The 24,944-nt window shown below is 46.0% G+C and overlaps 1 protein-coding gene across 3 annotated transcripts in view; it reads right to left on the reverse strand.

Moving 5' to 3' along the window:
• Nucleotides 1-24,944, reverse strand: part of GFRA1 (GDNF family receptor alpha 1) — a 221,260-nt gene that overhangs the window by 37,961 nt on the left and 158,355 nt on the right. For all 3 annotated transcript variants that reach the window (XM_039465278.2, XM_010332664.3, XM_039465279.2), the window contains 2 exons: nt 3,398-3,507; nt 146-280 (listed from right to left, as the gene is read on the reverse strand). In XM_039465278.2, coding sequence (XP_039321212.1) covers nt 146-280; nt 3,398-3,507 — 245 coding nt within the window. The remainder of the gene's footprint in view (nt 1-145; nt 281-3,397; nt 3,508-24,944) is intronic.

Here is a 24,944-nt window from a genome sequence, read left to right on the forward strand (position 1 = left end):
AAAAGGAACTGGATTTACCATCAGTGACTAAGAAGAAAGGGAAAAAGACAGACAGAGGAAGCAGACACAAGAAACAAAAGGTACAGCTGGAGCTCCGAGAGGAAAATGTGTTTGCTCGTTTGTGTCTTATTTTTTAAAAACTCACTGAGACATGTATTGTCCTTGAAGAAATTCAAAAATTTTAAGCACTCTTCTAGGTCATTCCCACTGTTGCTGCAGTCACACCACGGAGCCACGCTGAGGCTATTGGAGTCTATGTAGTTGGGGGTCATGACTGTGCCTAAAAGAATAAAAACAAGGCATTTTATTGTTGTACAATGATACTTTTCCATAGCCTAAAAAGAAACCAATATTCCTCTGATGGTGGATATACCGTGGATAATTACAAACATTGTGTTTGCTGAGAGGGAAATTATGTTAAGCAGTGCATTTTCTCGGCAATTTATCTTGATCACATAAAGTAATTTACACGTTTACTCTGAAAATTATAACAAAACTTCTTGAGCTGCACTTAGGGTATCCTTTCCTGCCAAATGGTGTGGATGTCGTAGAGTAGGAAAGTATGAACTTAGAGAACGCATGAGTTGCCAAATCCCTTGCATTTTCTTGAAAATGTCATTAATCTTCATAAATAGATAGAACCGGGTTTACATACCTTGAAACATTTTGTTTAGGACTTTGAATCCACTTCCCCCAGAAGGAAATGATTTCTTTAGAGTGACACAGGGAAGCTCAAAGCTTTCTAGCAGTTACCCTGCACCGAGTGTATATATGTATATATGGGGCCTTCTCAACTGATTTAAATAAAATCTTCAATGTTGTGAAAGAACTGGAAACAAACAATGGAAATTATCTAAGCCAACAGCTCCTAGAGTATTGCCTCCGGACTCTCAGTGGTGCTCAAAGAAATGCTGGGTGGTCCCTCCTGCCTACATCTTCTGGGTCATGATATTTCTGATGAGTTCTAAACTGGCATAAACACCCAAAGCATTTATACTTAATCCAAACCAAATGTCTTCTCCTGGGTGGCTGACACCAGACAATGCCCACTGATGACAAAAAGGCTTTTGTTTTTATATATTTTCTGGGCATAAGAAGTAATAGGTCTGCAGGATGTATTTGGATCACAAACAGAAAAATAATTTTGGGCTGGGCGTGGTGGCTCACGCCTGTAATCCCAGCACTTTGGAAGGCCGAGGCAGGTGAATCACAAGGTCAAGAGATGGAGACCATCCTGGCCAACATGGTGAAATCCTGTCTCTATTAAAAAATACAAAAATTATCTGGGTGTGGTGGCACATACCTGTAGTAGCAGCTACTGGGGAGGCTGAGGCAGGAGAATCTCTTGAACCCAGGAGGAGGAGGTTGCAGTGAGCCAAGATTGCACCACTGCATTCCATCCTGGTGACAGAGCAAGACTCCATCTCAAATATATATATATATATATATATATATATATATTTTTTTTTTTTCTAAACTTCTCTGAGTCAAGGGCATACTGTCTTTGCCCTATATTCTTTACTGACTTAAACCAAATAATATTGCAATATCACATTATAGCTTGGGATGAACATTTTAACCTACTGCATAGAGGGGGCTCCTAACTTTGGTTGAGAAAGGAACAGGCACTCTAAGCACTAAAGGAGGAGGTTAAGGCCCCTGGATGCCTGGTGCCATGGTGCGCTCCTGACAGATATGGTAGAAGTAGGAATACACCTTGTCTAGAAAGAAGTTGGAGAGAGAGATGCAGACCCAACAGAGAAATACATTTTGGTCTACGCAATGCATTGCCTCTGCCGTTGGGTCCTCCGTTCATCATCCTTGGGTGTGTAACTGTTTGCCAGCCTAGGAATAACTTCATGGAAATGCTGGCAGTACCTGGCCTTGTCCCCTCCCAAAGGGGTTAAGGAGAAGGTACACCTGGGAAGGGCACTGACTGAAGTGTTAACAGGGATTATATCTGTTGACTCCAAGGAGCTTGGAAAAAAAACTGCTTTTCTGTTTGTGAACCAAATACATCCTGTGGATTACTGACCACCTTATGTCTTATATCCATAAGACGTAGACACTGTTAGCAGATGCAGCTAGAGTTGAGTTGGAAATACTTAACATTTTCTTCTGTGAGCTTCTCTGTATTTTTAAAACACTTTTTACAATAAGAATGCCTTGACTGTTGTGATTTCTGCAATTCCATAGTTGATAAGTAATCCGTAGTAGACATTAACTTACTTGGGAAAAGGAGCGAATGTAAGTTTGGAGTACTGGCTTAAGGAAGGTACTCTCATTGGCCCGATCGATAAATATAGAAAATACTCAGAGACCTGGGGAAAGCTATTACCCAGGGAGGGCAGGTATCCTTCCAAAAAGTTGGGAGTAAAGAATGTGCCAGGAACCTGTGCTGTCCCTGAATTAAGTACCATTGTTGATTTTCCCAAAGCCACCTGCTGAAGATGCTCTGGTGACAAACAATAGAGTCTCTGCTATCATTCTCGGGGGGGAGGTTCTTCCTGCTGGTGACATGTGTGACCCAGACACAGACAGCCAGCAGGAACACACACCCTGGCTGAGCCACTGTGCTTCTGACAACTGTGATTTTCCTCACCCTTCCACAGGCTTCACTGCGTGTTCCTTCTCAAATGCCAGTGGAGATGAGCCCTGCCACCAAAGCTTCTGCTGTCCCTCATACTGGGATGCCTGTCTTTCCCCCTGCTGGTTCCGTGCATCCAGGGGTCCAAGTCTGCTTCCCTTCTGACTCTCATGGTGGTCCTGTGTAATCACACTGCTCTGAATGCTGAGAACATGGTTCTTCTAAAGCCTTGGGTCTTGACAGACAGAAAATAATGTTTCTGCTATGTCTGTTTTCAGGAAAAAAAAAATGTAGCCTAAATCACACTCTGTACACTGGGAGTTGAATTACCAAGACCATTAATGGCAAGCAGGACCCCAGTATTTAGGGGTTTTCTTTCCAAAGGGCCATTTCTGGGAAACAGCCTTTTTGATTTCCCCAGCCTGAATGACTTCCCTTTCTCCAAAGTTCCCTAATTCAATTAACTTTGTTTGACTTGCTTTCTTCTTCCATAACCAAGCTTTTATTCCCTCTGCTTTCGTTCTACGTGGTCAGTTTCCCAGCTGAGACGCCTTGCCCGTCTGCACACTTGCAGTCTCCCCACTCCTAATAATCCCTGCTTCCTGCCTGTGCCTTTCACGCATCCATTATCCCATTTCTTTTTCTTTTCTACTTCTTCATTTTTCTTTTATGGGCATGTCCTCAAGGATTTAACATTCAAACCCCGGCCCAGAGGTTACTGGGAGATTTTCACTTCTGCAGACATCAGCAGGCTGCAATGGACAGAGCGTGGGTATTTGCAAGCCACACTCCCATCCTGCTTCTCCTTACCAATAAGCCCCGAGTAGGCGAGGAGGCAGTCAGCGTAGTTTTCCTTTAGACAGCTGCTGACAGACCTTGACTCTGGCTGGCAGTTGGTAAAAAAATCCGCAAGGCGAGATCTACAATAGGAAAAAAGGGGAGGGGTGGAAATGTGCTTTAAAACATCCTAAGCCTCTGGACAGACATGTTTCCTTTATTCCTTTGTTGATATGCCTTTTTCTGCACACACACACACACACCCAACAAAATATACAGAAAACGTGAGCTATGGAACTGTTGGCATCCTTTCTTATGCAACCTCCAAATGTCCCCTCCCCCAGCCCTCGTCCACCTGTGCGTCTCTGCTTATCAGAGAGAAGTCTTCAGGGCCTCTAACTGGAGGAATCTAGAGGCTTTGAAGTTTCCATTCAATATTTATTTCTGACTAGACTTATTTGCATCTTTAAGAAATATGCTTCACACACTCACCGGAGATCCACACTGGGAAAATATTTACTTTATACAGAAACATGTCCCTGGCATCAAAATAGGATCCTACAGCCCATCTGCTCCTGTAATTCCTACTGGCTTTGTGAATGTATGTTTCTGTCTTGTAAGTCACCTCTCATCCACCAGCCCAGGGGGCAGTGATTTATTCCAGCTGAGTGGCACTGAGGAGGAGCCTGCCTTTGGGGAACCAAAGGGGAAGGCAAGAGGGACAGAGAGGAGGCTTGCTCTGGGCGGATGCGCCTATGGTCAAAGCTGTGCCTGGAGGGGCCACTGCAATATGTGGCAGCTGCCTGCACACAGGAATCTCTCCAGGGGCCGGCGCAGTCCACCCAGAAGCCCAGAAAGGGACGAAGCCACAGACATGCTGGTGTGGGGAGGAAGAGGGCTCTTTGCAGCCAACTGGCTGTTTTTTAGTCTGAAGAGGATATTGTTGGAGAAATCCTGAATGAGAGCTGGGCCACCTCTGAGGTCATCTTGGCAGACAACTGCTCTGTTTCTATGGAAGAACACAATGGACTTCACAATAATTTAAATTATCTGGCGATTATGGGAGAAAATGAGAGGCTGTCTCATTTTTCTTCTGTCTTTAGCTCACCTCAGAATTGGCTGTCGACATACCCAGGGCTGTTTCACTTCTTTCCACCAGTTGAGTAAGTGTGCCATCTAAGTAACAGCCCCTGTATAAGGCTCCCCAAGCAAGACAGGTAGGATGTGTGGGGATCACAAAGTTTCTAAGAAGCCCACGGGAAGTGCGTTAGGCATCCCTCTCCTGCAATTTTAACTGGAAAGGGCATTCAAACATTCAAAGGCCTGATGAAATTATCCAAGTCTGCAGTACGCTGCAAAGGCGTGTTTGTGTGGGGTTGGTTCTCTTCTTGAACCCTTGTGAACAAGGCTTGCTCAAACTTCCCTCTCTGAGCCCATTTTGTGTGCTCTCTATGTTCTGGAGGGCTGGCTCTGTGAATCCCTGGCGCAGATGCTGGAAGTCCGCTTTATTTTCCTTGTACAGCACCTGTATTCCTCAGAGAGCGCCTGTATAAGGCTCCCCAAACAAGGCCATGTGCCGAAGCTAAGCGCATTGGTAAAATCCCGAATGTGGCTGTGGCTTGTGCATGTGTGCGCGCCTGAGTGGCAACCACAGTCCATGCCTCACGGGTGTTTCCTGACTTTAATTGAACACACTGAAAGATATAAAACCTGCCTATTTTCTGTAGCCTGGTTAAAGGATTTATTTTTCAGAGGAAATCCCTAAAGATGGCTCGGGTTTACTCAACTGGCTCCAATGGCATCCAGCTTGGATTGAGTGTTAATTTCAAAAGAATTTTCCTGGTCATGAAAGTTAATGATCTGGTGGCACTGGGTTTCTAACTTTGCAAAGGCCAACTGCAGGTTCAGGCAGCTGGGGCTCTGGTTCTGCACGCAACCTGGCTGCTGAATGGCTCTCTGACCTGGCGGCCCCACGCTCCCGGCCTGTCCTCCAGAGATGGAAGAAAGGTCGCCCCGTCTCCACAGCTCCGGTTTCTCACAGTCTCTCCAGCAGACTATTAACTGAACAACAACTGTGATGAGGATTACTGTCCTTCGGTGAGAGACTAATGCCACCAGACTCATTTTGCTTAACAACCTCAGAATTGACTGACAATTGGACGCTGGAATGAAAGGCTAATTGAGTCAGTCTGCTACAGAAAGCATAGCCCCTATTGGGAGGATAAAACAAAATATACTGCTCAGAGCAGAACTCTGGACAGGCTGCTTTTTGAGAGATCATCGGCACATATCCTGGCCCTATGTCACGAAGCCAGTGGACGGGAAGAGAGTTTCAGTGTAAGGGTAAGTGCATGTGGCATTGTTAAAACACTGACATTTCCACGTTTTATCACATATGACCACTTCTCCCTGGCAGCTATACTTGGAGAGAGGATGCTTACATTATAGAATTCACATGTTACAGATGGGAACACTGAAGCAAGAATTTTGTACAGCGCTATGTTGGGGCCAGCTCATCACTGGTGAATTGATACCGTTTCAGGAATTTTGCAGGTTGGTTAATAACATTGTGGTGGTGGCTTGAAAGTGGCCATGGTAGGGGTATTGACACCACAGTACTCAGCAAACACTATAAATCAGGGCTTTGTGTTGTTCTCGGAGCACTGGTTGTTAAATATTTACTGCACAACTCTATTTAAGAACCAGTATGATGTTAGTAAATCCCAGTGATAAAACATGCATCATGTCTCTGGTTGAGTCCCAGCCCTTCCGAGACAGGCTTCCCTTCCCATCCCCATTCACCCTTGTGCCAAATGAAATGGGGCAGTTGCAATTAACCTCTGGTCTTCAGTATTTTCCAAAGAAAGAAAACAGCTCCACTCCTCCATCCCAAGACATCCTTCCTTCCCAACATCATCTTCTCCTACCATCACAATCCTCTAACGTATCCTAAAATTATGCATGGAAATAGTCCCATGTATTGAAAAAACTGCTGGATTCCTGTCCAACCCACTGAGTGATGTGTCAAGTGCCATGATATAATGATGAAAAAGACCCTGTCCTTGAACTGATATAACACGCAATCTAGATGCCAAGAAAAACAAGTAAAAAGATTGTTATAATACAGTGCTTTGTTCTCGATAAAAGGTAAGAATGAATGACTGCTAACAAAAACAAGACAACATGAATGAAGTGTTGAGTACATGTTAGGTATATTTTTATAAACTTTTATTCTTTTATGACAGCAAAATAACAGATATTATTATTTATTATCCTAATTCTACAGACAAGGAAACCAAGGCTTAGTGAGGGTAGATTAGAATAAAACAGTAGCAGAATGAGGATTTAAAGCCATGCATTCTGACTCTACCACCTAAAGCTTTACTATCACACAGCTGCAGAAGCTAGTTTCCAAGAGGCTGTGATATTGGGACTGAGACTTGAAGGAAGGGTAGGCTTTGTCAGGTAAAGGTGTAACAGGGTATTCCAGACAGAAGGAAGCAGCAAAAGATAAAGTAATCACACCCATAGTAAGACCAGCATAACAACTACCAAGTATTTGTACATGGTAGGTAGTGATTTAACTACTTGACATGTATTCACACTGCATTCTCACAACAACCTTATTAGGTGATACTAACAGGCCCATTTTACAGATGAGGAAACTGAGGCACAGAGCCTTTAAGCAACTCCCTCTAGGTAGTAGAGCTCTGTGATGGAGCTGGAACATGACCACATTCAATCTGATGCCAGAGCCAGAGAGCACTCTCAACCGCTACCTTTAACAGATGCATCGTGTGGAATGTCACTGGTCACTCATGCAGATGGCCAGGCCACAAGATGCAAATGGGTAGTGATGGGAAAAGATGCTGATGAGATCTTGAAAAGCCTTTGAATAACCCAAGGGTTTGTATTTTTATCTTAAAAGCAGGGGGAGCCACTGAGGGATTTTAAGCCAAGAAGTAACATCATCAAATTTGCATATTAGGAAGACTCTTCCATCTCACCATTGTTGAGCAAAGACATGCTTCAGACCTACTCTGTGGTCTCACTGTTTCAGCAGCAATGGGAAGAGCAAGAAAGTGGCCAGGAGGGGAAGGGATGCTTCTGTACGAGACCGCAGCCATGAACCAGAGCAAAGAACCAAGGGCTGGAAGAGGAGAAAGAAAGGAGGATGCTCAGAGATGTGGATATCAATAGAATGAAAGTCAAGACTTCAGACAAACAGAATTGGGACAAGGACAGACAGTGGGGTCCTGGTGGTAAAGATGGGGGAAAACAGGTTTGCCGGGAAGATAGTGAGGCTGGCGGTGGCTGTGTTGAGTTCATGATGCTGTGGACAGCCAAGATGCTAGCATGTTTTTAGAGCTCTGGCCGCCTCTTCTGTCCAGTCACCAACTGCTGCCTGAGCACCTACGGTTTGCACAGCTCCAGGGCCCCAGGACAGCTCCTTTTGCACACACTTCCCCCTGCCTGCCCTGGTTTATGAATTACACTGTAATCAATGTCAATAGCTTCCCTGCTTGGGCTGCTGGGATCCAAACAAGAAAGCTTAAGTGTCCCGTATGGGATTAACAAAGAAACTCCTCAACTGGATTTCTTCTGAACACATGAAATCTCCATGACGACAGCAATGATCAGCTCTGATTGTTTTTCTCTGAGAAAATGAAAAGGAAATGAATAGGTGCTAATGTAGAAATGTATCGCTATCAGTAAGAGAAAATCTCCCACCTTAAAGAAAGGAAAAGGCAGACAAAATACCAAGATGGCCGCAGGAAAACAATCAGAGCTCATTATGCAGAAAGCATCATATTAAAGGAAACACACTGCTAACTGGAAATAAAAAATAATAATAATATCTAGGAGACTCGTCTCAAACAGCAGATGGTCTGCTGACAGTGGGGGGAAAGTTATTTACCTACTTTCTCTGCAACAGTTTTAGGAAAGTAGCATTATGGAAAACAGGTAAAAACATACCAGTAATGCCCAATTTAACTCATCCTGGATTATCATAATCCTCTAAATGTTCTTCCAGAACAAATCCCATCCTTGGATATAAGCCATGTCGTTGGTGGAATTGAGCCCTGGACTAAGAATTGTAAGATCTTGAATGGAATCCAGGCTCCAACACTAATGAATCAAAGTTCCTGAGTGTGCTGCTTCATATTTAAGCTCCTAGCTTTCCCTTCCACCTCAGAAATATGGTCTGTGGGATGCTCAAAGCAGCATAGAGGGGTGGAAAACCCACTTGTGTGGGGAACATTCCCGTGTGAGACCCCCAAAAGGCGTGAGTCTCACTATACGGTGAGTTTGATCCCAAACAGTTTCCTACTGGAGGCAGTCGAGCTATCCGGAAAGAGGATCTGAAAGATGAATGATCAGTTTCTAATATCAACCACAATATCGTTTGGGCCTAAAACTATGCAGTGCTGCTAGACCGAGTGACCCCCTGCCAGTAACTGGTTCCTGCTTTTAACTTTTTTATGACTGTCTTTAAAAATAAGTTTAAACCTTTTCTTTACTTACCTGACTGCCTTGTACCCTAGATAATGGTTTAACTGTCGATATTTGCAAAGCAAATACCACCATAAGGGATGGCTTTGATTTCTGACTCAGAGACTCCTGAATGGGGAAGTTGAGATAAGCTGAGTCAGGAGCAGACAAAGGAGAATCCGGTTAAAAGATATTCTGATGAGGAAGACCAGAAAACCTTTTCACATCTCAGTTCTAAAACAAGATCAAACCAGAGATACCTGCAGCCATAAAGAATAATGTCTGGATGTAAACAAGCTTTGTGATCACAGGAAATTCTGTTACAACCACTGATTGCATATCTGATTTCTCTATCATATAGGCCATGTAAGGTATAGATTTGCATTTCCTCTTGCAACCACTGTGTATCTGACTTCTCTATTCTATAGGCCATGTAAGGTATACATTTGCATTTCCTCTTGCTATGACGTAAACCAGAGCCAAGAAAGTGTATTTATTCCTGGCCTTTGAAAAATAAAATATGCTGTTTAGGCACAGCCTATCAGCCCTCCAGATGCCTTGCTTTCTCTCTCTCTCTGTCTTTATTATTTTTGCAGGCGCACTCCCTCTTCCAGGTATTGGGACCCTCTTGCAGGTCGAGAGACCCCCGGCAGACGTGCCTATCTGTCCCGGACAGTCCCTGACACACTTGTTTTCATAGCATTATTATTCTTACCCATATTCCATCCTACCGTTACTCATGATTTCAGTGTCAAGACATTTGGTTTCCTTCAAGTCTTGAGAACAAGATTTTTCCAGTGGATCCCTCATCTCACATATAAGACAGCTGAGGACCAAAAAGGTTAAGCCTTGCTCAGAGTCACATGGCGAGTGGCCACAGATGGCATTCGCTGGAACAGGAGCTGCAGATCACCCATAATGGCTCTGGAGGGGAGAAGTGTGAGGGCTGACTTTAATTTCTCTGGGATTGTATTACAGTCATCAAGTGTATGCCTGCTTTCCCCTGCCACCATCGTCAACATCGTTCTAACATTCCACTGGCTTTAGAGATGTGGCAGGCACTTTGTATGTATTGCAGGAGCACAGCAGGGGCCAGAGGATGCAGATGGGATAAGGTAGTAAGTCTGTCAGTGAATTAGGCCCCTCTTTATAAAGGAGTCTGTTGTACCCCACCAAGGACTGCACAGCACTGCAGGGCTTCACCACTGTATTAGTCCATTTTTAGGCTGCTGATAAAGACATACCTGAGACTGGGTAATTTACAAAGAAAAAGAGGTTTAATGCATTCACAGTTCCACATGGCTGGGGAGGTCTCACAATCATGGCAGAAGGCAAAAGACACAGCTTACATAGTGGCAGGCAAGAAAGGATGAGAACCAAGCAAAAGGGGTTTCCCACTATAAAACTATCAGATTTCATGAGACTTAGTTACTACCATGAGAACAGGATGGGGGAACTGCCTCCATGATTCAATTATTTCCCACTAGGTCCCTCCCACAACACATGGGAATTATGGGAGCTACAATTCAAGATGAGATTTGGGTGGGGACACAGCCAAACCATATCTACCACTCAACAGAAACCCAGAACTCTGGGACAGGATCCCGGTATCAGTCTGCTTGTGTAAGTCACTGGAGTTCTTCTTTAAACCCAACATGGACATGACAGCTTCAAAGTCTTGGCTTTCAGTTCAAACCATTTAGTTTCTGAAAGCTTTCTCAGTGGGCCAGTTAGAGGAAGGAACATGTGATAGATAAGAAGGTGCACAGGCTTGGGAGTGACACAATCTTGTTTCTAATCTCAGCTCCACTTTTCACGCAGCCTCTTACATCTTAGCAAATTATTCAACTTCCGCAAGTCTCAGTTTCCTTACCTGGAAAATGACACCAGTGCTATGGTGCCATATCAGATGCTATGTACAGGCACTTTAAATGGCTGCTGTGAGACTTAAATGACAATTACATAAAGCTCCTCACCCAGAACCCAGAATATGCCAGTTGCCCGATAAAATTTTTCTTCTATCCCTTTATATTTTCTCCCAATTCCTGGTTCATTCTAATGTTCAGCCTTTACTGCAAATACACACAACAAGCTCAATAAAGAGAAACACACACTGTGTCTTAGTGTATCTTTTCTTGGCCCTTATATTACATAATTAGACAAGCTACATCTATGTAACTAAAGGCATCAACTTTGACCAAAACAAATGTGAGAGATCTGAAGCCAGGAATCTGTGGTGTTACTTAAAGCCTTTCCATTACATGACCTCATAAAATAAAGGCACTTGAAAGCTACTTTTTCTCAGAGACTTAGAGGAAAAAGATACATTTTTAAATTGACTACATATCATTAAGTTTGTTAAACTGCTAATACCTTTTATGGAATAAAAACAATTAGAAAAACATGCTGCTAATATTAGACCAGGAATGACAAAGCTAGAACACTGGAATGGTAATTGTCTGGTATAGTGACACAAAACAGATTTTTCCTCTTTCTGTTTTTAGAAAATTACCTTAGTCCCTATTCTCCCACAGTCTGCTGTAACACATCTGGAAAGCATCCTTCAGGAAACCAGGGCCCGTATTAAATACATTTTGCAGGGGGTGTTATTTTGTGTCACTGTTGCTCTCTGTGCTGTGTATCTGGCTTCCTGGAGCAAACACCTAGTATTTGCCTAGAAGCAGGATGCAAAGTGGGGAGCTGAGCCGAGATTCTCCTCCTGCCTGGGACTCGGTGTGGAGACACAAAGGCCCTGGGGCAGGTCCACATGCCCCAGGTGCAGATGCGCAAAGCTCTGAACATCTTGCGTTCATCAGCTCCTTAATGCAGGTTCCCACTGGTAGTGTGATTATTAAAGCCTGGCCAAACTGATGTGCTCATGGTAATTTAGCAAGACTGTGGCCACATGTTGGTGAGAAACAGTACCAAGCAGCCTTCAAGCCTTTCCTAATGCCTCTGTTTCCCGGGACAGGAAGGTCCTGGTGGCCAAGTACAGATCAATTCCTGTTCACCTCAAATCCCTGCAGCCTCGTCCTGATACCTGGGGCTTCCCTGATCACTGTTGCTCCTCTGCCTCTTTGGCCAGGCTCCTGGGCAGCTCTTGGCTGCAAGGGTTCTCCTTGCAGGTTTCCCCCCCCGCCCCAGCACATGGGCCATGGAGGCTGCCATCACTGCACTCTGAGCCTGACTCACAGGGGCTCTGGCAAAGCTTCACCAACTAAGAAAGGAGTTCCGGTGATGCAGATGGAGTCCCACATTGATTCAGTCCCTGTGTCCTGCCTTGGGTATCTCTGCAGGTTGATGGTTCAGTGAAAGCAGGCTGTCAGGCACAGAGGTGATTCTTCCTTAGCTTTTCTGATTGCAGCAGCCCCCTGAGGAACATCTAGGTTGGCATCTTATCAATTTTGGCATCCCTCCCAAATCCACCTTATATGAACTTTGACAGCCATCAGTCAACATCGACAGAGCAGTTGACAGGGTCTGACAGGTACTCTCTACCTGGCAAATTTGAAAGGCATGCCATGGTAGTTGGCAAGAAAATCCATTCCAACCTTGAAGAGGCTTTCAGCAGCCTCAGATCAGATGTCTCTGAGCTGCCTTTGGCTGGGAATCCTCAACCTATTTCTCCCAATGCACACACTGATGGTCATGGAATAAGCAAACTCTAAGTAGTAATGGGAGCACAGAAAGATCTCAAACAACCCTGTGCTGCACCATCAAGTCAAATAAATTTGTTTTATATTACCCATACTATGCTATCCATACTATTCATGCAGAAAACCTAGCTTTAGCTTTGGTGGTACTTGTTTTTAAGGGAAGAAATTGAAGAAGAAAAGAAATTGAAAGTTCTCTGGATGGTGAAATGATCATAAAGTGCTCAGATATTCAATAGCTGTCTGCTGGAATAACTGCAGGTGACAAATATGTTAAAACTCTTTAAGAGTAAACTTTATCCAATAAGTCTTTTATATTTCTGCAGGCCAACTTTAGAAATCAGTTTTGCGGCTTCTGGCCACAAGGAGAAATAGAAATCTAGATGTTCAACAAATCTTTTATGAGTAGAACCACACCTTAAACCTCAAGACCAACACAGTGTGAGCTTGCTTCGTGCAGAATTTGGTACCACCTCCACCTTCAGGAGTAAATGCCTGAAGTTGCCTGGTATTTATTCTGGAACTCTTAAGAAGTTCTTGGTCAACTGCTCAGGAACCCTGGGCAGCAAAGGTCACCCACCATGGCTTCATTTAATTATTTACACACACCCTATCTTCAGAAGGAATTTTGAAGTGCATTCAGATGTAACTGTGAGGCAGCAGAATAAACATAAAAATTAGTGAGAGAATTAGGGGCCACAGAAAGGTAAGATAGAGGCAGTGGTTCAGCTGGTACAAAATGCAAACATGCCTGTGACTGGATGAAACCTACATATTTGGAGATTTCCAGCAACTACTGGGAAGGGAGTTAAGATAACCATTTTACAACTAGCTCATGATACCCCCAAATTAATTTGAGAGGCCGAGGAGGGCAGATCATGAGGTCAGGAGATAGAGACTATCCTGGCCGACATGGTTAAACCCCGTCTCTACTAAAAATACAAAAAAATTAGCCGGGCCTGGTGGTGCGCACCTGCAGTCCCAGCTGCTCAGGAGGCTGAGGCAGGGGAATAGCTTGAATCTGGGTGGCGGAGGATGCTGCGAGCCGAGATCGTGCCACTACACCACAGCCTGGGCAACAGAGCAAGACTCCGTCTTAAAAAAAAAAAAAAAAAAAAAAAAAAAGATAGATCCTCAGAAGAAAAACTGCTTGTGGCAGGCAGAATGCCTACCTTTGGGTAGGCTCTCAAAGACATCCAGACCTGAATTCCTGGAACCTGAGAACATTACCGCACATGCCAAAATGGATTTTGCAGAGGTAATTATGGTCATGAGGTAGGGGGAGAATTCTGGATTTTCCTGGTAGGACCAGTAGAATCATAAGAGTCTCTAAAAGTGAAAGAGGGAGGCAGATGACAGTGTCATAGTGATGTCGTATGAGACTCAACTGGCCTTTGCTGGTTCTGAAAATGGAGGAAGTGACCACAAGCATGAATCGGGAAAGGCAAAGAAATGGATTCTCCCCTGCAGTCTGCAGAAAACAAACTCAGCCCTGCTGACACCTTGATTTCAGCCCAGTGAGACCCGTGTCAGACTTCTGATCCTACATAAGTCTGTAAGAGAATAATTGTGTGTTGTTTAAAGCCACCAAGTTTGTGGTAATTTGTTATAGCAGTAATAGAAAACTAAAAGACTACTAAAAAGCAGTATACGGCAGGGGTTTTTAATACAGAACTTGAAGATGCCCTAGGCCAGGCGTCCCCAAACTTTTTACACAGGGGGCCAGTTCACTGTCCCTCAGACCATTGGAGGGCCGCCACATACTGTGATCCTCTCACTGACCACCAAAGAAAGAGGTGCCCCTTCCTGAAGTGCGGCGGGGGCCAGATAAATGGCCTCAGGGGGCCGCATGCAGCCCGTGGGTCGTAGTTTGGGGACGCCTGCCCTAGGCCTTCAATTTCGGTTCAATTGCTTACTAGCCATGACGTTCTGGGCAGGTATTTTAACTTCTCTGAAGCCTAGTGATATCCTTTGGATGTGTGTCCCCACCCAAATCTCACACTGAAGTGTGATCCCCAATGTTGGAGGTAGGGCCTGGTAGGAGGTGACTGGATCATGGGGACAGACATCTCATGAATGGCTTAGCACCATCTTCTTGGATAGCAAGTGGGTTTCTGTGAGATCTGGTCCTTAAATAGTGTGTGGCTTCTCCCTCCACTTTCTCTTGCTTCTGCTCTGACCATGTGACATGTCTGCATGAGGAATATTTTAAGCCTTTCCAAGAAATCCGCTTGTTCCTGTCTTCCATCTTTCACCACCTGATATAGTTTGGATGTCCCCTCAAAATCTCATGCTGAGATGGGACTCCCAGTGTTGGAGGTGGGGCCTGTGGGGACATGTCTGAGTCACAGAGGCAGATCCCTCATGGCTTGGTGCTGTCCTCATGACAGTGTTCTCGGGAGTTCAGTTATTTGAAAGTGTGTGGCACCTCTTCCTCCACTCTCTCTCTTGCTCTGGCTCTTGCCACGTGGAACAATGGCACCCCCTTTGCCTTCTGCCATGACTATAAGCTTCCTGAGGCCTCTGCAGAAGCTAAGCACATGCCAGCACCACACTTCCCATACAACCTGCAGAACCATGAGCCAATTAAACCCCTTTTCTTTATAAATTACCCAGCCTCAGGTATTTCTTTATAGCAATGCAAGAATGGCCTAACGCACCTAATATATTCAGGTTAAATGTGCTTTGTCCTAAGGGCATTGATCCACTTGTTCAAGGCCTGCATGTGTTCAGGAAAGTCATGATGAATATCAGCTTTATTGCCACCACTAAGACCAAAGAGAGGTTTCTCCTGTGAGACTTCAAACACCTTCAAGTAGAGCAATGCCTTTTATAGAGCAATGGAATAGTAATCCCTAAACAGGGCTAAGCAATTCTACAGGCCACCACCTGTGGGCCCGCTACTGGTCTGGTGATTGACGCCTCAGGCCTGTGTTCATTTAAGGAGGTACCGTCTGGGCCTTCATGAAGGAAGTGTTGAGTTAGGCACTGCAGCATATTGATGTTTATAGTCAGAGGAACTGAACTCTATCAGCTTAGGAGAAAGACCCAGGTAAATTCTAGGAAGTATCCCTAACACTACCTGGTCTTCTTCAGTCAAACTTTGCTTCATTGAAGGTTCCCAGAATATGCAAAATTAAAACAGCATGGGCTCTCTTGACTTTAGTAATTTGTGAAACTCCCCCTCTTTCCCCAGTCCCCAAAAGACAAATGCTACATACCTCTGTATACATGAGCCCCAAGTTGTGCTCTGTGGAATGTTAATTTACCTTCCACTCATTAAAGAAGCCTAGTTCCTGAGTGCCCTGGGAGGGAAGCAGGGGTGGGGAGGATGAATAGATTTCTGCATGGCCAACAACCGACACTTGCCCAAGTTTGCTTTAAACAGAGACATATGAAAATGAGATTCCCTATTAATCTTTAATAGGCTTGCAGACTTCCTAAGGAAAATTATATTCGATAGTAAATATACACTAGGTCATTTTTCTTCCAGGGAAGTTGTTTTAAGGTCAACAGAGACTTTGAGCTTAGCAAACAACTAGTTCCTAATATCTCCCTTCCTAGATAGTGCATTGAGAATATCACTATTGCTCAGGAGACAGGGAATTGTGGCATTAGACGTCAAAAGAATCAATCACTCCATTGCCACCGGGTGATAATTCCCCCCTTGTGGGAAATTTTGTAACTCCTCTTAGTAACCCATTCTCACGCTTAGCATCCTCTTGTCAACAGCACCCCCACCCCAACTCCATTTTCTACATGTTACCTAAAGCTCTCAGAGCTGCATTTTTAACATTTCTCCTTTTTTTAGGGGGCAAAGGAGCTGATTTCTAGGATCCACCTAAGCTATTTTCTAATAAACTGGCCCGCCCACATCTCCCAGCCAAGTAATCCCAAGGCTTATGTTTACCCATTCACAGTGATCTCAAAGGTCTCCCAGCAAGTCCCCTCACTGGCTCTGTGCCCCAAGCAGGGTGCCAGCTTCAGCCTTGCTGCCCACACCTCATCTCCATCACTTTTTATTCTCTATCTTCACATTGCTGATGGTTTTGCCTACACCAGGCAGAGAAGGAGAGCACCTAGAATTCTGCCTGGCACAGAGCAGGTATTTCTTAAATAATGTTGAATGAATGAGTTAATGTATGAACCAATCTGACTGCCAGAGAGTAAGGCTCTAATCACTTACAGATCAACATCATCACGGACACTTGGTGCTGGAGGTTCAGCAACATTAACAGGTGCAGATGAGGAGAAAGAGCAGCCCAACTCTAAATGCTCCAACTACATTGACACAGAACCTGTCACTGTGCCCAGTGCTTTAAAAACTTGTGTCATTCTTGTGCAGTAACCGAACTAGGCAGGTTTGCCTTATTTTACAGTTGAGGATACAGGGTCCCAGAGAGGTCCAAGACCAACCCAAAGTCATGGAGCGGGCAAGAGTCAGAGCCAGGTTTTGGAAAGAAGCCACAATTTCTTGAGCTCACCCACACCCACACGGCACTGAAAGAAGAATTAATGTCCCCTCTTTTCATTTTAGTTCTTGGACTTTGGCTGCCATTGTAATGTGAATTGTGCACTGCAGAAGCCCAAATCTGATTTAGGTGGATATGTGATCTTTACTAGGCCCAATAAAAGAATGACAGAATTAGTGGGCATTCTTTTTGGTTAATAGTGCTTGTAGCTTAAAAACATAAAAAAAAATATTATCTGTTGTTACTGTTCAGTAAGGCTCAAATGCAATCCTGCGACACAGCTGTGTGGGGAAATCATTTGGTCCCAGGCCTTGCCTCTCTGAGTACCCCATTCCCAGACTGTGCTCCCCCAGAGGGCACCCAGAAGTCAAGCAGTGAGGGCACAAAAGTCTTCCCCACACACTGGGAAGTAGGGTTCCCCAGGCCCACAGGGAGAACCCCACATCTTTAGGCAGCTTTCCTTCAAAGCAGGGACCATTTCTGAGGCTGGAGACAGAAGCAACCCAGTAGGGGCTGGCCTGGCCAGCCCATGGGGGTCTGCCCTGGAAGAGCAGACATGCATGCAGAACCTTCCCAGAGGTGGTTGGCACGAGCCCCGATGTCAGACCAAATCCCAACTGCCCTGTAGGGGTGTCTGGTCTCCCTGCATCTCAGTCTCCCCTTGTATAAAACACAGACACTACCACCACCTCCTCCATGGCAGGGGTGAGGATTAGAGCCTGTAGCCCAATGCCTGGCACAAAGTTCAATGCTCAGTGAAGTGCTAGCCGTGAATATTGCTGTTACCACACTCAAGGTGCTTCCCGTGCCCGCTGCCTCTCTCTCCAACCACAGCCCTGAGAGACAGGATGCAGCAGGTGTTGCCTCCTTCCCAGGAGGGGACAGGTGCAGAGGAACCAGGTGGACTCTGGAATCCTTGGCCAGGGAAGCTGACCTAGCAGGTGGATGAGACTTCAGCTAAGTTCTGGATGCACGTGAGGTCAGTACCCTCTGTTGCCCATAAGGACAAGGAACTTCACTGGGCACTGAACTCTGTGCCAGGCACCAGGCTGTCCTTTAATCCTCACCACTGCCTGTGGAGGAGGTGCTGTTGGTGTCTGCATTTTATATGCAGGGAGACTGAGATACAGAGATATGAAACATGCCTGCAGGGTAGCTGGGATTTGGTCTGACATCAGGGCTCCTGCCCACCAGTAGGAGAGGATGCTCTCCTCCATGGATTGGTAATAAAATCCCACGCACAGGCAATATTTGATGGCATCTCTTATATACCCCTTCCTGCTTTCTCTAAGCCTGGGAATACTGGGGAGCCACCTAGAGGGAGAGTCCTCAGCCCAAGGCTTCCAGGATGGACTCAAAATAGCTCAGCATCCAGGAACCTAGGACAGATTGTTCATCTTCAGCTTCGTAGCCTGGGACCTAGCACATGTCTGGCACAAACTGCTCAGGGTTCAAGAAAGGCAACCAACCATTCAATTACCACAATCACTAACCACCCACAATGTAAGATGCTGTGTAAAAGTCGGTGGCCGTGATGGAACAGGAACAAAGATGAAGGAGGTGCGGTCCCTTTAGAACAGGGAATCCAAAACCTACCACCTGCATCCACCACCTACCCTTGCTCTATGACCCATCTGTGAATGGAGCGGTGAGATGTACCATGTACTTGTACAGGCCGGGGTTCATAGCAACCTTGGTTCATAGAATCAGTACTTTTGCATCTTGAACACATATGTGTGCTTGCTTGAGTAATCTGCCTCCTAGCTCCACTGCAGGTACTGAGGATCAACTCTGTCCATCTCACATTCCCTCCTGACAACCAAAGATGCTTCCACATGCAAAAAGTGACAAGAAGAGCAGCATAAACACGGCAGCTTCCTTATTTGACTAGCTCAGGCCAAAGACTGCTCCAAAGACCATTTTAGATGGAGGATTTAATTACCTTAAAACCCTCTGTTTTGCTTTGCATTTTCTGGTATAACCCAGCCAAATGGATTCCAACCCAAGGCCAAGGTCAGCCTAGAGACAACACACTGTCTACTTTCTCATGCACAGTGAGGGCAAGGTCCCAACTGTAATGGGGCCAGCCCAGACAGTGACTAGAGATACCCTCAGCATGTCTCAGTATCCTTTGTGTCAGCAGGCAATAGAGCCGTTCCAGCGGTCCCTGCAGCCTTCCAAATAGAGCCCAACTTTAGTGCAGCATGGAAGCTTTCTATGTGCTCTCTCTGCCCGCGGCTCTGACTTCCTGGGATACAATGTGCCCTCTGTGCCCCATACCTGACCTGGGCTGCCAACCCACACCCAGCCACAGCAGGGGCGCCCTCTCCTGTGTCCTCTCCTAAGCCTATGCCCATCTGGTGCCTACTCATTCTCATTTTCAGTTTTGCAGACCCAGCTGGGAGCAGGGTGAGGCCATCAGTCTAGATCACCTGGCCAACATTATCTAAGGCAGCAAGGAATGGTGAACCCAGACCACCAGCAGCAGCACTGGGAATGCTTTAGAAATGCAAATTCTCAGGCCGTATCCTAGACCTCATGAAAAGAAAACCAAACCCAACATAGGCATAAGCTGGAGATCCACTGCCCCAGAGCAACAGCACCTCTGAGAAGTCCCTGAGCCCACCCTTCCTCGAAAGCCTGGGCTGGCACAGCACTGGTGACTGTCCCTGCACGTGCACTCTATGCACACAGGCACCTCCCTCATCCCTGGCCCTTGGGGTCCTACAGAACACCTGGAAGTCTAGTGCTATTGAACCAGTGAACAAAACAACCACCAGCAATGACATACCACCACAGTCCAAAAGGCAAAAAGCAAATGTTCTCAAGCCATAATGCCGTATTTGTAGCTAAACATGTTTCAGCTTGAATTTCTGAGTGTGAAAGAGCTGTTTCCCCCTTCGCTTTTGTCTTATTTCCATGGAAAGGTTCCCTGGGACAGTGTCAAGCTCCTGGATTGAACGTTCTTGGAGAGGTGGCATTCCCTCTCCAAGCTGTTAGATGGAGCCAGCTAACTCTTCAACCGGAATTCCAACTGCTGGACACTCCCAGGCACCTGAAACTTCCAGCTTCCCGCCTTTTCCCATTCTAAGGGTTAGCCCAGGGACACATCATTGTCATCGTTTAGTCCTCCCTGTGGCAATGATTATGGATCAGGAAGAATGGGGGCGGGGCTGCCCCTGAGATCCCACATCAAGGCACCAGCCAGCATTCTAAGGACCAGAGGTTGACCAGTGGCACCCTCCCTAAACCCCTACTTGGTAAGAGAAAAGCTCCACCAAGCCTTTCTGGACACAAAGGGTTTATACACAGCATCCTAGAGTTCTGTCTGACCGAGCTGAATATGATGGTGAAATCCTTTGGCATGCTAGAAAAGAGGGGAACCATCTACAAAGGAGCTGTCAGGAGGGCATCTCTCAGAGCAAGAGATCAAGCTGGGCTCAGCACCGCAGCCTGCCAAGCGGCCCCGGAGCAACTGCACAGCTGATGGTAGGTGCTACAGGGTTCTCTAATTACTCAACCCATTTCCACCTGGAGAGGCTCCAGCGCTGGGCTCAGGCAGACATCCCACAGCCTCTGCATCCTGACCCACTGTGGCTGAACGAGCTGGCCACAGGCAGGCAAACACTCCAGGCTGTCTTGGTTCAAGGAGATCTCAGGAGCACTGATGCACACACAGGTCTCCAGCCCAAGATTACTCTGCTCCATCTAGCACAGCAGGTCTCAAAGCGAGGTCCAGGGATCCTGACAGTCTCAGAGAAGCTTGTTAGGGGGTCAGTGAAACCAAAACTATTTTCCAAGTCATACTAAGACCTTAATGACCTTTCTCTCTCTCCTAGCCACTTCCAGCCAGATGCTAAATTTGTAAAAATGTAAAAACAATGCCACACTACTCCCTATTGTTTTTTTGTTCTGGAAAAACAGTGATCATTAATAAAAGTATGTTCTGTTATTTACAGTAATATTTAAGGAGCTACTTGATGTTATTTTTAAATGAAGTAATAAATATGTAAACCTCTCTTCACCTTCGATCCCGTATGGTAAGTACCTGTAGATTTAGCCCACATAAACAAAGCCCATTGAGGTCCTCAGTAATTTTCCAGAAACCAAAACGCTTGAAAACTGCTGTTTTAATGATAAATGAACTATGTTTGCCAAGGAGAATTTAAGCCCTATCTTGATAAGATCCAAAGGTCCCTTATTTTAAAATTTTTGTTTTAAAACAAATAAGTAAAAAGTAAAGTCACCCCTGGTGTCCAATTCCACTCTCCCTGGGTGTCTCTGGAAGTTAGGTGGGAGGTTTACAAGACAGACAGGCGCACTGTGTACAGAAACGGGCAGCACAGCACACGGCAGTATGGGCTCCGCAGCCCCACAGACCCTCTGGGTTGCTTGACTGTGAACTGGGAGAGCAGACTGCACCTGCTGCATAATTAATTGGCCTTTGGTTCCAGCAGCACCACTTCGGTGACTGGAAATTGTTCAAGATTTCACCTCCTCATCCAGTGAGGGAGAGGATAATGACAGCCCCCACTTTTGGGGTTGCTGCAAAGAGCTCAGCCCAGGGCCCGGCACACAGTAAATGTCAAGTAAGTGTTGCTCGCCTCGTCATCACCCGCAACACCATCACCATTATCCACTCATTCCTACAACCATGTCCCCAGCTCTGCACATTCCAAGCTCCCGAGTCCCATATGACAAGCCACTCTGCCCCGAGTTGTGGCTTGCTTCCTAAGGGGAAGATGGGATGATTCACAATATAGAGACATCCAGAGGGAGGGGATTCAGATTCAGTCTCTCCGAGTCAGTGGCTGCCCTTTGCTGGATCCCTCGTGTCACTGAGTCAGACACAAGCACCTCTGAGAGCCCCTTATTCACAGTTACTCCAGGTCACAGAAGAAGCACGTGCCCAAGAGGCTGCCAGAAGGCTCCCACCACCTATTCAGTCCAGACAATAGTGAATCTCCCCACTCTGTGCCCAGCAGTCTCGGGGCCAGCTCCGCTCACATCTTACTGTGTATCTTTGTGTGCCAATAATTGGATATTCTGGACAGAAGTGTTCTTGAGATGACACATGCTCCAAACACCTCTAGACTCTGTGTGCCCCCGCCTCCGCCCCTCCATTTTCCCTAATGGTACAAAGGCTGAAAGAGGGTGATTATCAAGCTTAGCCATGTGGCATTTCCACATGACGCTTAGTGCTGTGGGTGCAGAGGAGGGTAGAGTAATGGGAATCTGCCCCCTCATAAACCCTAATTTTTATTACTTTTTTTTAGAGACAGGGTCTCACTGTGTAGTCCAGGCTGGACGTGAACTCCTGGACACAAGTGATCCACCTCAGCCTCCTGAGCAGCTGAGACTACAGGCACATACCACCACACAGGCTGACAAATCCTAATCCAAAGATCTCTGTCTGTTCTGGGGGGCATAACATTTGGAATTATAAACTTTGTCCTCCCTGATAAAAACTTGTAGGGTAAGAGAAAGAAGGACATATTTATTGAGAGTTTTCTGGGTTAGATGGCAGGCACATGCTGATGTACTTGCACAAAAATATCTCATTTAGTTCTCACTGCAGCCCTGGGAAGATGGAGTAATTATCTCCATTTATGGATGGGAAACTGAGGCCTCCAGAGGCCGAAGTCACAGAACTAACAAAACCACAATGCAAGCCCAGGTCCGCCTAACTCGCAAATATTTACCCTGACAGCTATTGGGGAAGGGAAAAAAATATCCCAAGACTCCAGCATGGTATGGTACTTTTTCACATTGATGGTTCTTTTAAATTCTTGTTTTTCTTGGATGCAAAATTTTCTGCATAATTAATTGCCTTTGGAAATTATGAGCAATTTCCCATTCACTGAGTTGGAAATGCCCTGTAGAAATGTAAATGCTGGTGTGACTGCAGGATACCTCACTTGGGGTAATGTATGGGATGGGTGTGGGGGAGTCTGGAGTCTCCCTGGGCGGATCAGGACTCTAGGTGTGAGAACCAGGCCCACGCTGGCCTGGGAGGTGAGAAGGCTGGGGGAAGAGGTGACTTCCAGAGGACCTTCCTAGCAGCATCGCAGAGGGTCCTGGCAGGTCAGGCTCCTGGGGTGAGATGAGCCCACGCATTGGAGGAGGTGGCCTGGTGTCGCACTGCCCAGTCCAGCCCTGCCCCCCATGGAGTCCTCCTTAAATCACTGAATGCTAATTAAACACAGGGCATGCTCCGCTCCTTAAATACAGCCAGGCTGTAACTAAGGGGGCAGACCTCCCCGCACAAAGATGAGACTACTCTGGGTCACAGGCTATTGATGTCTCCCTTCTCCCCATTTTTGTGCACCCCATCTGTTGCTCTGTGGATGAAACACCTTTGAAAAAAAGAGCTGTAGAAAATGAAAACATCTCCTTCCCCGAGAATTAGAAAAAAAAAAAAAAAAAAAAAAAAAAGATCATGACATGTATCTGGTTGGGTTAGGTCAGGCCTGGGCTTGGGTGGCCTGCAGCTGGTGTACTATGCCTGTGAACTTCATGGGAGCTAGCAGGAGATGGCTGGCGGGCAGAGCAGAAGGGGCCTCTTTGAAGAGAGACAAGCTGCGCGGAGCAGTAGAGGGGAGGTCTTCCTTAGCCACCAGCTGTTGAACAAGGTGGTCTGAAGTCCAGGGATCCATAGAGCCCCTTTGAGTCCCTCGGCCCACCTCCTCTTCTTCACATCTGGGAAAGATCCAGAGGTCTTACATCCACCACACCTTTCGCCAGCACTGTACTTTTTTTTCCTTTTCTGTTTTGAGATGGAGTTTTGCTCTTGTTGCCCAGGCTGCAGTGCAGTGGCACAATCTCGGCTCAGTGTAACCTGCACCTCCAGGTTCCAGCGATTCTCTGGCCTCAGTCTCCAGAGTAGTCGGGATTACAGGCACAGCACTGTACTCTCAAGATGCAATCTGCAAAATGGAGGGCTTCCTGATAATTAACGTGATGGCCACAGGCCAGGGAGAAGGCAGGAAGGTGAAACACCTGGATGACCCTAAACTGGTGACATAACCATGGATTATTTAGAGCCAGTTGTCGCTCTGTGACAGCAAATAATTCATCTGCTCTGAGAGATACAACCAGGTCCCTGACATCCACTGCCTTCGGGTAGGTGAGGGTCGAGGACACTGACCACCAGTGATGGCTCAGCAGGGAGTTAAAGAATCCAGCCAGGTGAGTGTGCATACCTGGGAGGGGCACACCACTCACACCCACACACCCAGGCCCCTGACTGTCCAGCAGAGTGTGCTCAATAAATGTACCTAGACTAAATAATTGAGCTAATAATATTAATAGTAAAGCCAGAGTGGTCTGGAAGGGTATTTTTTTCCTATTTGTAGAAATGACTCTTTTGAAATTGGTAAGCTGTCACAGAGAAACCACTCTATAACAAGCAATGAGTGTTCAAAAGGAAATTAGATAAAGAACTTCATGAGCTTGTATTACCTGAGTAGTGTTTAGTTTTTAAACGATGCTAAGAGCCTCTGACGGACATGATATTCTACCTCTCTTTAAAAACTGTCTTTAACACTGATGCCGTCTTAGTTACTGAGCCATAAAGAATGTCTGGATTCAGAGCCTGGCCAGAATTATCATTCTGGCTGTCTGGAACTAAAGGTAGTAAGGCTGAACACTGTGAGAACATTGTATTCCTGTTATGAAAGACAGTCATCTGGAAATAGTGACAGAAACCAGGTTTCAGAGTTAGGAAGACTGAGCTGATTCCTAAGTCCTCTGTGTGGGAGCAGGGTGACCCTTAGGCTGGTCATTCCACTGATCATCCCCTCGCAGGGTGGCTGGGCTGATGAGAGATCACGTTTGTGAGGTGTGTACCTCAGTGCTGATCATCATCAGCACCCAGTGAATGCATTGTTGTTGTTGTTTTGATTATTTATCTCCTGTGCCTTCCTCAAACCCACAGCCCTTGGCCTTTGTCTTGTGACTCTC

Source organism: Saimiri boliviensis, chromosome 12, assembly GCF_048565385.1.
Source record: "Saimiri boliviensis isolate mSaiBol1 chromosome 12, mSaiBol1.pri, whole genome shotgun sequence".
Classification (NCBI taxonomy): Eukaryota; Metazoa; Chordata; class Mammalia; order Primates; family Cebidae; genus Saimiri; species Saimiri boliviensis.